Source organism: Haliotis rufescens, unplaced genomic scaffold (genome assembly GCF_023055435.1).
Source record: "Haliotis rufescens isolate VD_foot unplaced genomic scaffold, xgHalRufe1.0.p SCAF_23, whole genome shotgun sequence".
NCBI classification, from domain to species: Eukaryota; Metazoa; Mollusca; class Gastropoda; order Lepetellida; family Haliotidae; genus Haliotis; species Haliotis rufescens.
In genome coordinates, this window is record NW_025963924.1 from 6,207,876 (window position 1) to 6,221,477 (window position 13,602).

At 42.1% G+C, this 13,602-nt stretch overlaps 1 protein-coding gene across 1 annotated transcript; it reads right to left on the bottom strand.

Annotated features, from left to right (window-relative positions):
- Positions 1–691: 691 nt before the first annotated feature.
- On the bottom strand, positions 692–3,960 carry LOC124146560. The gene is made up of 3 exons (XM_046516901.2): positions 3,654–3,960; positions 2,523–2,759; positions 692–1,621 (listed from the first exon to the last, which is right to left on the bottom strand). The coding sequence occupies exons 1-3, from the start codon at positions 3,880–3,882 to the stop codon at positions 1,365–1,367; spliced, it is 723 nt and encodes a 240-aa protein (XP_046372857.2). The 5' UTR covers positions 3,883–3,960; the 3' UTR covers positions 692–1,364.
- Positions 3,961–13,602: the final 9,642 nt, after the last annotated feature.

A 13,602-nucleotide genomic window follows, 5' to 3' on the forward strand; every position in this document is an offset into this window, starting at 1 on the left:
CATAAACAGGGATGCCAATTGCCCAAGGACAAAAGCAATCAACATCATCAGGGTTGCCATTTGCCCCAGGACAAAAGCAGTCAACATCATCAGGGTTGCCAGTTGCCCAAGGACAAAAGCAGTCAACATCATCACGGTTGCCAATTGCCCCAGGACAAAAGCAGTCAACATCACCAGGGTTGCCAATTGCCCCAGGACAAAAGCAGTCAACATCACCTGGTTGCCAGTTGCTCTAGAACAACACCAGTCTACATCGTCAGGGTTGCCAATTGCCCGAGGACAACACCAGTCAACATCACCAGGATTGCCAATTGCCCAAGGACAAAAGCAATCAACATCATCAGGGTTGCCAATTGCCCTGGGACAGCATCAGAATAACATATCAGGGCTACCAGTTGCCCGAGACATTGTATTCGTAAGACGCCGAACTCATGAGATCCGCTGGTCTCAGTTCGAATCTGAGATCCTCCTCGTTGAAGAACTTAGGTCTGTCGGCACTACACCCTAATAAACGTCTACGACTGGCGCCACTTCGGACTTTCCTAAGGGTGTCACGCCGTGACATAACCCAAATATTCAAATATTGAACTCGGAAATGTTTGTGATATCCAGCCATATCATATAACACCTTTGATGAAACAGATCAGATGTTTCCTGATTGGATATAAGACGTCATCCACTCAATAAAATATAACGAACTGATGTGTTTATTAGTTTGTGACATGTTTCACAATATACACACAAAAAATCTTCACAGAGGATCAATTATACCATGAAGCGAAAGAAAACATTGTTCGATTATAAACTTTTAGAAATTCAATCGACCAATAACTGATATGCTCTTTCGTGTTTTATTGTTCATATTCTACATAAAAACAAGGGATTAAATTAATTGATCTAAAGCCCAACATTGTCGGTAAAATTGTTATATGGCTGTAAAAATGTATTCACTCTCCAACTGCCAAAAAGTTTTAATGGCCATTACCCTGTGCTACTTCTTAAAATCAAGTTTGATTTTAATTTAAAAACTGATGTGTTGATAAGAAATATCTTGGCTGCCGTGATTTGGAGTCCAGTTATGTAACACAAAATGCTGTGATAATTAAATCATTCAGAATGTAACATTTAGGACGTATTTCACCATGAGAAGCTCAACAATAAAATCATTAGACAATAAAGCTCTGACATACAGAGCTCACAGGGACATATTCCAACTCGTCTTTCGAGTTTTCCGAAATTCATGACGATGCTTACCATGAAAACGGTACTTAAAAGGAGCTCGTTATAAAAAAATGGTTAGTTCCTGACACTTCTTCTTTCAGTTATCTTTCCCCAAAATAAACTATGATGTCACACAGATCAAACTACATGAGTTCTTTGAGATCCCGTTCGTCCTTGACCACCTCGCACGCGCGTTTTTCTGGATTAAAGAGTTCCTGCGCATTGGTCTCGTCACACTGACCCTTGTAGACAACTCTGCCTTGTTCGCAGACAACGAAGAAGGGAGACCACTCTCGTCCGACCCACGAGTTCATGCCATCTTGGAGTCCGTTACAGCTAGGATACCTCACATGGCACGGTATGCAGTGAGATCGTTGACACTGGTTTGACTCGTATTCACCTGATCAAAAGAAACAGGTTTAACATAATTGAACATAATATTGATGTCTCTAACAAGGTTTTAAACTTAAATCCTTAGATAATACCGACCATGATCAATTTTCTTTTCATCACTTATTTGTGGGTTGGGGGCACGGGTTGCCAAGTCGTCTAAGGCGCTGCAATTGCTGTGCAGAGTTGCGTCCCTTGGGCATGCCGGGAACCTATGGTCGTGGGTTCGAATCCAGGTTCGCCCTGATTATGTTTTCTAGGTTTGTCAGCACCATACCCGTGCTCGTGTATTTCAGCGAAGTGGTAAACGTCTGATACCTGCATCACCTCGGGCTTTCCTCCCACATTAAGCTGGCACGCCGTTATATGACTGGAATACTGTCCAAGCGGCGTTAAAGCCACCTCACTCACTCACCTTGCTTAGCGTGTGTCATTGTACCCCAACGGCATGAATCAATGCCTATGGTGTCAACAATGGGTTTACCTATTCGTGATATACCGTAGTTGAATTATTGTTCACTGTGGCATAAAATAACATTCACTCATCCAGGAACTCAAAGATTACAACTGTTACTTAAACAACACTATAAACTATCAAGCCTTTCAAAAGAATAAAAGTTAGTTTGATACTTGTGAAGTAAACATGTGTTTGATAACTGTAAAGCGAATATTTGTTTGATCCTTCTGATAGACTATGAAGTGAATATTTGTTTAATACCCGTGAAGTAAACATTTGTTTGATACCTGTAAAGTAAACATTTATTTGATACCTGTGAAGTGAATATTTGTTTGATACCTGTGAAGTAAACATGTAACCCTTTATCTTATTTATTAAGTGCCGTCAGTTTCACTTCAGTAGTATTATGTTATTATCAAGCACTTTTGTCACAATATGATCTCGATTTACTTACAAGGGTCTTTGGCCTCTTTCCTTTGTCCACAGGTCACTAGCGCGTAGGGCTCGCACCTGTTGGTCTCGTCATTGTACAACATAGGGTAGGGGCATTCCTTAACGAGCGGATCCGAGGTGAGGGTGGAGTCACGTGATACGCAGTCGTAGTACTGTGCACAGTTATCTCCCTTGGCTGCCCGTTCGACGTTGCGACTGCTGCATGGGTTGAGATTCTCCAGCTGAGATTTGATTGAACCTAAAAATACAAACAATGGAACATGTCATTGGTTATAATGAATGATTGAATACGGGGAATGATAATAGTGTCTACTGTAATATAGAATTAATTTATCTTGGCATGTCTCCTCTAGTACTGAGGTGAAGGTCACCAAAATATTCATCCATTCTAGATCATGCTGAGCTGAGCTGAGAGGAGATTCTTGTACATGTAGCTTAGATTTCCGGAAGCGTATCGTGTGAGATGTGTGCATTTAGACAACAATGTGAAGGAGATGAGTGAGTCACGTCACGTCACGTCACGTCACGCCATGTCAAATCACATCACGCTACGTCACGTCACAGCTCTGACAAGTCTAGTCAAGTCTTTCTTCGTATCAAGACAACTGATATATATATATATATATATATATATATATATATATATATAGTACAATGGTACATATTACAATGGTACATGAATCCATACATAAGTTCCATCGTATTATTCTAATATTTGCAAAACTTGAGTAAGTGGGTAGCTTACAATCTATGATCTAACATGTGTATATTAAGGGTTTGTAGACATCCAAGGACAACAGCTACTGCACAACCTATTATAACATTTTTTCATATTAAAACAAACAGTGAAATGATTGATGTGTTTAAATTGCGATCCTAAATTTATCAAAGTGTTTTAGTGTCTCATTTTGAGCTATACGTTGGAAGATGGCAAGAGTACCCCGATTTGTCGAGGGTGAACCACTTGCGTGGATCGATGCCCATGATATCAATCACTGGATTATCAGGCCCAGATTCACAGACAGCCTAAGTGTGGCGTTAAACAACAAACAACAAACAAACAAACCAAGTCAGGCCCATAATTACTCTCACTCACTCACTCACTCACTCACTCACTAAGATTGAAGCTTACATTTGTCCCACTCCGATCCAGCTCCCACGCACGTTCTTGTTGTAGGGTCCCATACATTTTCTCCACAGGTGAAGTTGAATTTCTGTCCATTAAAACACAGGTAGAACTTTGAGCAGTCCCGGGGGTCCGCCTTCCAGACTTGCCCCCCTTGTCTCAGGTTACAGGAGACGTCCCCTGACACCCAAGCTCCAAACAGAGCAACACAAACGACAAACAATACCGCCATCATCCAACAACTAACGCTGAAACACAAAACTCGTCTTAATTTCCGCTTACCTGGCCTTGGAATGATGAGACTGTATATTCCGGTGGTGTTATATGTACCCGTATTCCACCCACGTGTATTTCAAAAGCACTGGCACTACCCGTGACGTCACTATGACGTCACAGAGAAAGATGAAAGAGAGACCAGATAACGCCATGACCTTGTTGTCAATGGGGCGGTGTTTTATGTCACCCTGGCACCCCAACTTCCTTAATCACGTTGCTATTATCTCATCTTGTCTCGTGCTTCTGACAAAGATTACAATCTCGAAGTGATATGTCATGTTAAAACAACACCCCTGGAACGTTCCAACCTGCTGTAGATTAGCCATGCGTATTTCTGAACAGAAAGGCCACGTGTCCAACTTCAGACGCAGGGCCTTTTCATTTTGATTTTATTGCAGAATGTGTTTTAGTCTTTTAAAACTTTTCATGTTTTATCAACACTCGTTTTCGATTGGATGGAAATGTTTATTTCCACAATTAAAGATAATATGTTTCAGATCTATGAGGGATGTCAATGAAGAAAATGTCCTAGGATTCTGAAATCAAAGAACCAACAAGTGTCAAGGAGAGAGAGAGAGAGAGAGAGAGAGAGAGAAAGAGAGAGAGAGAGAGCACTTGCATAAAAATATTGTTCCTTCATACAGTGATTGTTGAGAGTGTTTAAGGCTGCTTAATTTGAAACCTTTTTCAAATGCCTATGTTGTGTTTTTAGGACCAGTCAAAGATACCCCCTTTGCATATTATTTTGATATATTTTTCTATAACTTAATTTAGATAGAAACATTGTTCACATTTCAGATCAGTGAACCCAAATAAACGTTCATCATTTATGATGTATACCCTGACACCTGATCACCTGATTGATTTCTTATTCTAGAGTGAGTGAGTGAGTGAGTGTTACGCCGCTTTGAGAAATATTCCGGCAATATCACAGCGAGGAATACCGGAAATAAGATTCACACATTTTACCCATGTGAGGAATCCAACCTGGGTCTTCGGCACGTCGGGCGAACGCTTTAACTACTAGGCTACCTCACCGCCGCTTATTCTATACATGAAGTCACTCGTGTGCTCTGTGAGCCATTCAACCCCTACATCAGTGGTGACATTCGTTTGGGTAAAAAATATACTAGTATTCCAAATTTGGGCTGGTACAATATGTCTATAAAATTTAAATGGTTTCTCAAAACAGGTCATTAATTGGGTAGAATAGGTCTTCAGCAACCCATGCTTGCTGTAAAAGCCACTATGCTTGTCGTAAGAGGCTACGAAAGGGATCGGGTGGTCAGGCTCGCTGACGTGGTTGGTGAATATCATCGTATCCCAATTTCTCTGGATTGTCTGGTCCAGACTCGATTATTTACAGACCGCTGTCATATAGCTTGAATATTGCTGAGTGCGGCGTTAAACAACAAACAAACAAACATTAATTAGAGCATCTCCATAAATATCTCAATACTTGTTTTTTTCATACAGTTCATGTGGGGATGGTTTTAATTCCATACTTTGACCCTTAATGATAAAGACAAACTAAGGTCTGACGCCATGACGTGTCGCGGATGGTTCACTGATAATTATTAAATACAACACATTAGTTCTAAAAAGAGACAAAAGTGTGTTTTAACGTTTGTAAACATGTTTGAGATATGTTAACCGACTTTAACAGGTTTAGAGATTATAGCGAGGGGGAGCTAAACATAGCGTTTCACTGTGAGGTGAAAGTTGCAGAACTGGCGTGTTCCAGTTGCTGTGACGATGCAAGATGTAAGATGCAAGATGCGGAACCAACTGATATGCCTTTCATTTTCCTGTGTAATGGAATGGCAGCTTCAGAACTGAATATATCAACCCTACCAACAAAAAGATGCCACACCAGTATCAGTTTGTGGAGAGGAGAGAGCGAGAGAGAGAGAGAGAGAGAGAGAGAGAGAGTGAGAGAGAGAGAGAGAGAGAGAGAGAGAGAGAGAGAGAGAGAGAAAGAGAGAGAGAGACTACGTTTCCCGTGGATCGTCCGGATTATCGAATGCGTGTAGTTTTACGCCGCTTTTAGCACTGTTACATCAATATCAAAGTGAGGCACACCCGTCATGGGCTTCGCGCTTAATACCCATGTGGGAATCGAACCCGGGTCTTCGGCGTGACGAGCGAAAATGAGTGAATGTACGAAGCCCATTTCTGGTGTCCTCTGCCGTGATATTGCTGGAATATTGCTAAAAGCGGCGTAAAACCATACTCACTCAATCATTCTAATGGGTGTTATTATAGAACAGAACAAAGATGTTCTAAAGAAGGGGTTTCCGGATAGACGGAGTTCTGAGTAATTTGTTTCTGTGTTGATTGTTTTGGCATAGGAGCATAAGAGCAATCGTGACGTTAAGTTGGTTCCCGGCTTTCTCTGCGCGTCGTCGACTTGCGGAAGGTTAATAAGCCCAGCTTACATCATCTTCCCGAGGCAAGGGGGTTAACTTACTATAAAAGTCCACTGGCAGTTTCCACGCTTGCCGAACTAGGCTGGAATTTCCAGGCTCGATCGTAGCGCCACCAGTTGCTATTACGAACTATTACGACTTATGAGCCATCTACGTCCCTCCTATTGACCAATCAGATTCCACCTCTCATTACACTTGCAATTGCTTCAAACAAAATGACGGCGCCCAGTCGAGACGATCTGGTCGATAATCAAGATCTATATTGTAATAAAACGGGTGTTACCTCGCGAAGTGCATCAAATTACTTGGCAACCTTGATTAAAAACATGAAAAGATTTGCAAAATATCTGTCGACGCCCAGTTGGCGGTATACATGCTATGCAAATCCTGCAGTAGACCGAAATATGCACGATGTTTACGAACCGGATGTTAAGTTTGTTACGCGATTTTGATTGGACTATGCACAGACTCGTTAGTCCAGCAAAAATGTATTAGTCCAGCAAAAATCAATTCAAGCCTTGTTCGGCAAGGGTGGCAACTTGACTTTTACAGTCAGTTAACTCACTTGCCACGGGAAGATGAGTTAACATTTACGCTACATAATAAACTGGTTCTACTGTTGGTACGCGCCGCAAGCTTAGCGCCTTTAGTATATGAGCCAAGTTCGAGACATCCGGTCGCTGGTTGCTTAGCAACACAAGAGCCGGTTCGCGTTGGTCAATACAATATAGTACATGTCTAATACATAACGTGAACTGTCAATGGTGAATGTTTGTATAAAATGTTTCTGTTTGAGCTTGGCTTAACAAATAACCTAGTTACAAACTTGGTCACCAAAACACCGTCTTGAGGTTGGACTATATGTCAATATCAGTCAAATACCAGAACAACATCAGGTGCCTGTATTGACATGCTAAAATTAGTCTAACTCAAACATTTATTTTCGACGGCAGAAATAAAAGCCACATATATTATGCAAATGAAAATACAGATCACCAAAGCAGGCTTGTGGATTTAAGGTTGTTTGAGCAAGCTGTACAGTTGTAGGATTTGTTAGGGGGCATGGAGAAACTATATTTGGCATGTGTGTTTTGAAAGGTGTATCGTTACGCTAGCCGCTGTACTTATATCGAAGAAACGATAGTGTTTCGTGACTGGAAATACTCGCGTCTCCGCGAAACACGGAGTTACTTTCACTTGGGGATATGTGTACTGTATGACATGGGGGATAGCTTCAAATGTCGAAACATCAACTCTCCCTTTTTGTCGAGCAATATTCCAGCAGCTTCAGCTTTTGGTGTCTACATTTCACAACGTTTGATGCACAATCGAGCAGGCTGTTTGTACGGAGATTTCAAACAGCGTCATACGACTCTTGTTCAGAAGTTGTTTCATCAAGGCTACAACATTCAAGGCCACAATAAAGCTTTCAAAACGTTTTATGGTAGACATGTGGAGGACATTTTCAAATTGGACGCATCAGTGACAAAGATTATGTCCGATATTTTTACTTTTTCGGACTTTTTTTTTCAGGTGAACATTTGACTTGCCTTTGCATGTGTTTGTCACGAGTGCCACAGATGGAACATGATATGCTCACGTTAACGCGAACACCTGGTAGTACCCAAAGTGATGCAGGCCTTGGACGTTTGATGACGACATTGGTGAAACCCACAGACAAGAGATCGTAATTATTGTTCAGTGGCAAAAACCCAACTCACTCACTCACTCACCTTGACTATTGACTCGGACGGATCGTGTTTGACTTTCCGTTGTTTTAGGTGAACGATTGACTTGCCTTCGCATGTGTTTGTGACGACGACGGGGCAAGATTCCATCACCTTTTCGCGAACACCTGGTATCGTCACTATTTGAAAGTGTTTCATAAACACATGCTTCCGCTTTAGTCGGAATCGTACAATCAGTTTTGGCAGACATTTCTCATGAATATAGAAATGGTTTTGTCGTTTTAATTGGTAATATATTTTCTAAGATAGTTATTTAAAAAGATTTGGTACAAACTTGGTTAAGCAGTGATTAATCTAGTATAAGCAAAATGAATATTTTATGTTGCTTTTTTTTCTTATATAAACTGCCGAGCAAAAACAAATACGCTTGAAAAGTGGGGAGGGGGGGGGGGGGGGGGGGGTGGGGGGGGGTAATTAAAAACGTTATCATAACATTACAAAGCTAAGAACAGCCACCGCAACGCTGCAAACATAAGGACCTACACACAACGACGATACTCGAATCAAATACATCACCATTTCTTTTTAGCCCACATCAAACATGGGTGTATACTTCCTTTTTCCCACCAGTTTCTATTTATACATGCAAAAAACAAAATATAATCGTTTTATCATTCGCATCCACACCCAACCCAAATTACTATCCTCACCACACCCGCACCACATCCGCATCCACACCGACAAGCACACCAACCAATAGTCATTATAACCGTAACTGCGTCTCACGTCAACGCTTGTCCGCCACATTTCCCCCCGAGGTGCGAATCAAAGCGCACCCTGTGACGTCAAATCTCAAGTACACCCTAGTTGCTATTTTTGCTTTATAATAACCTGTATATTGTTCAGATGTGAAAATAATACCCTCTCTCGCTTCTCGACATCTCCGTGCATATCTCCTGCACCCTGGAACTATGTTACCGGGCGGTAGACTCTATTTGGAAAGCGTGATGTGTGTGTGTACACTGCGGTCTACCTTTGAACGGGTGTATCCCTCCGCCCATCGCCTGTAAGTCGGGCGGTTGTTGTGGGATGAAGAGAAATGATGAAAGAAGATTGTGTGATACTGTTGACGATTTCACGAAATGTTAATGAATTTGGGCGAAGATGTGTATAAAATAAGAGTTGAGGTCCCGTGGATAAATATCCCTGTTCCATTTAGATACGCGTGCACGCGTGCAGTAAAGCATGTATACCGTGTATTTGTAGTGAATGGAGCAACTGTTTTAAGCACTTAATGGGTACGCTTAATTTGAATTATGATGACGTCACGAGATTAGGGTTGCAGATACAACCGTGAAGATCCGTTCTAGGTGAGGTGAAATGGGGTTTAACGTTGCGTCCAAGATTATTGCACTTATATAGCGACGTGCATGTACGTGTGTGTGTTTGTGTGGCTGCTTGTACTAGTCCGGACTGATGCCGATTTATAGTGCTAGCTCACTGAGATACCATGCCGCAGTTTAACATGAATACCCCACTCAGACACAGTATACTGACTCCGAGCCGACCAGTCCTTGTTTTAGCCCCTTAATGCCGAGCGCCAGACAGGGTAACTACAACTACCATCTTTTAACGTCTTTTGGTATGAAGATCCGTACTAGAATAGGTCTTCAGCAACCCAAGGGGCGGTCGGGTAGTCTAGTGGTTAAAGCGTTCGCTCGTCACGCCGAAGACCCGGGTTCGATTCCCGACATGGGTACAATGTGTGGGTACAATATTTCTGGTGTCCCCCGCCGTGATGTTGCTCGAATATTGCTTAAAGCGGCGTAAACCATACTCACTCACTCTTCAGCAACCCATGCTTGTCGCAGGAGGTGCTTAATGGAATCAGGTCAGACTCGCATGTCATCGTATCCCACTTTCGTGGTTCATGCTCATGATATCAATCACTGGATTGTCTGGTTCAGACTCGATAATTGTGTGGTATTGAACTCGCCACTAGAGCTCACACATCTTACTACTTGTCGCTGAGGCGTAAGAGGCGACTAACGGGATCGTATGATCAGACTCGCTGACTTGGTTGATGCATGTCATCTGTCCCAATTGCGTTGTTCGATGCTCATGATGTCAATCACTGGATTGTCTGGTCCAGACTCGATTATTTTCAGACCGCCGTCATATAGCTGGAATATTGCTGAATGTGGCGTTAAACAACAAACAACATAATGCTGCAGTTGATTCAGAGCCAAGTAACTAGTAAAACTGTCGCAACTTGAAGTCAAATTGCAAATCTATAGAGATATCATATATCAACTATAACATGGTTGAAGTTTTGATTCTCATGATTTCTTCATTACGGAGATGAAGATCAAGACAATGGCAGTCCCAGCGAACATGCCGGAGTTGGAGAGAATAAAATTCGACATAAAACATACACGTGGATTCCATATCCGCAGCAAAGAACGTAATATTTGATTGTTGTTATTTTAAAATAACACGCTTACTCTGTTATGCATCACTCCCACACTCCTAAACTCATTCACTAGCTCACTCCCATAATCACTCACTCACTCACTCACTCTCACACTCACTCCGACACACTCCCACACTCACTCCGACACTCACTCACTCACTCACTCCCACATTCACTCCCACTCACTCTCACACCCACTCACTCACTCTCACACTCCCACACCTACTCACACACTCAGTCCAATACTCATTCCATACTCACTCATTCCCACAGCCACTCACTCCCACACTCTTTCATTCACTCCGACACTCACTCCCACACTCACTCACTCACTCTCACACCCACTCACTTACTCTCACACTCCCACGCCTACTCACTCCCACGCTCACATACTCACGCACTCAGTCCAATACTCACTCGATACTCACTCATTCCCACAGTCACTCACTCACTCACTCCTACATTAACTCACCCACTCCCACATTCACTCACTCACTCCCACATTCACTCACTCACTCCAACATTCGCTCACTCCCACACTCACTCACTCCAACATTCGCTCACTCCCACATTCACTCACTCACTTCCACGCTCGCACACTCGCATACTCACTCACTCACTCACTCACTCACCCACTAGACTAGTGAGGATCTGGTGGGTGCGATGTGTGTTCTGGCTCGACGTTCATCACCCATTGGTTTGTCTGGTCCAGACTCGAACAGTAACAAACCGCCCAAATATAATTGAAATACTACTCGAAACATCGCTCCTAATTGTAAAACAGAAGTTGTTCATCCATATATCATATCCTTACTTTGTAATCCAACTTCTAAATGCCCCTCAAAGAAGTTGTACAAACATGTATGTATCACATCTCATATGGAAACCCCAGCAAAAGAAAGTATACACTTGAAAACTGGATTTGACCCAAACTTTCCTAAACGTTATCAAACGTTACTAGGCTGTCGCCGAAAAACGCCAACGTTAAGTTCTAAAACACAACTATGATACCCGTATGAAATACATCGCTATTTCTTGTTTGTTTCATTCTTAGCCACCATCAAACATTAGTGAATATTTTTTACCCGGCAGATAAAGTTGTTTATCATTTGTATTGTTTGCTTCTATTTTTATAACTATATTTTATTACGAAATGCCACTTTTTTAATTCACAAGCTTTATCATGTATGGGGGGTCAGCAAGAACGTTCTTAGAAGAAGTTTAATCAATTGACATTGATCAGAAAAAAGCATGAAAGGAGGTCAAAAAGGTTGTCAGTTACTTTTAGTGTGAATGCCATATGATATCCTCTTAGTGAAATTTAAAATCTTATTCATTAATTTTATTCATGTAGAAATTTTGAATAAGATTCAGCCACAGGCACTTGATCTATATAATTCAATTTTATGAAAAAGTTTAATTTCTCTATCGCAAGGGAAGGGCGTTGGTTTTAAAAGCACTTACAAATAAATATTTCCTTATACGACCGGATGTGCTTTAAGCGTAAGGTATTGTGATTCATTTGAACAGAGTGGTTTGAAAAATGAATACCATTAACACGGAGGTCAAAATTTTCTAAACAAACAGCGAAAAATACTTTTTCGCCAAATCAACAAAGTGAGGTGAGGTGAAGTTGAGTTTAACGTCGCGTCCAAGGTTATTGCACTTATATAGCGACGTGCGCGCATCTGTGTGTTAGGCTGCTTGTACTAGTCCGGACTGATGCCGATTTATAGTGCTAGCTCACTGAGATACCATGCCGCAGTTTAACATGAATACTCCACCTACACAGTGTATACACAGTATACTGACTCCGAGCCGACCAGTCCTTGTTTTAGCCCCTTTATGCCAAGCGCCTAACAACAAGTACCATCTTTGAATGTCTTTTGGTATGACGCGACCGGGAATCGAACTTCGGACCTTCCGCTCTTCGGGCGGACGCTCTACCACTAGACCACGGCGGTCTAAATCAACAATGTACCCGCACCTTGTCAGTCAGAGACATTGGAAGAAAAAAAAAGGTTGCATTATGTTTTAATTAGTATTTTGCATGATCTAGCGTAAAGCGAGTTAAATACAATTTCCATCAAGTAGGCATGTGAGACAAATCTATAAAACCGTAGTTCACGCACACGCACACGCAAACACTTAAAGGAATCCATCGAGCAATAACCAAAGATTAAAAGACCATAAGTAACACGTGATCTAAGCATGTCACAATGGAATTTCCTTTCTCAATACAATGATGTTATACCTACCACTAAGAACTTTAAAAGCATTAAGCAGCGCTTGAAATGCGCGTTCGATGGGTATCTTTAACGCCGTGACATTTTAGCCATGAGAGCGGCGAGGGCTAATTATCCGTAATGCTCATTGAAGGACGGATTAGTCAGCACGGGAGAGCTAATATCTTTATCGTCACACTGTGGTAGTTGGAACTGGCGGGTCATTCATGACGTCACCGTAAACCAAGTTTGTAAAATATAAACAAACACACTACCTCCTACTCATTGATGTGGCTTTTGAGACAGGACCGCCTCCGTGGTCTAATGGTAGAGCGTCCGCCCGGAGAGCGGAAGGACCGCGATTCGAGCCCCAGCCGCGTCATACCAAAAGACGTATAAAGATGGTACTTGTTGTTACCCTGTCTGGCGCTCGGCATTAAGGGGCTAAAACAAGGACTGGTCGGCTCGGAGTCAGTATACTGTGTCTGAGGTATTCATGTTAAACTACGGATATCTCAGTGAGCTAGCACTATAAATCGGCATCAGTCCGGACTAGTTCAAGCAGCCACACACGTACATACACGCGCATGCTCGTCGCTATATAAGTGCAATGATCTTGGACGCGACGTTAAACCCCATTTCACCTCACCTTTGAGACAGACTTACGCCCCATTCTTATGTAGACGTCTACACATGTATGAAATATTTATGGTTTGGTTACTTTCGGTTGGGATGTGAGTAAGGCCATGGCTATTCTTGGAATGTTTACACATGCCCAATTTGAAGACAGTCAATGCCCTATTACATAAGACAACATAAGCTAAGGTTAACCTTAACCACTAAAGTTAGAATAAAGGTTGTTGG

Bases quoted from the DNA above. Each gene is read 5' to 3' on its own strand.
- LOC124146560 (XM_046516901.2), bottom strand. From the start codon at position 3,882: ATGATGGCGGTATTGTTTGTCGTTTGTGTTGCTCTGTTTGGAGCTTGG. The intron at 2,760-3,653 runs GTAAGCTTCAAT...TTGTATTTTTAG, and splicing joins TGGATCGGAGTGGGACAAAT to GTTCAATCAAATCTCAGCTG. The intron at 1,622-2,522 runs GTAAGTAAATCG...TCTTTTGATCAG, and splicing joins GAAAGAGGCCAAAGACCCTT to GTGAATACGAGTCAAACCAG.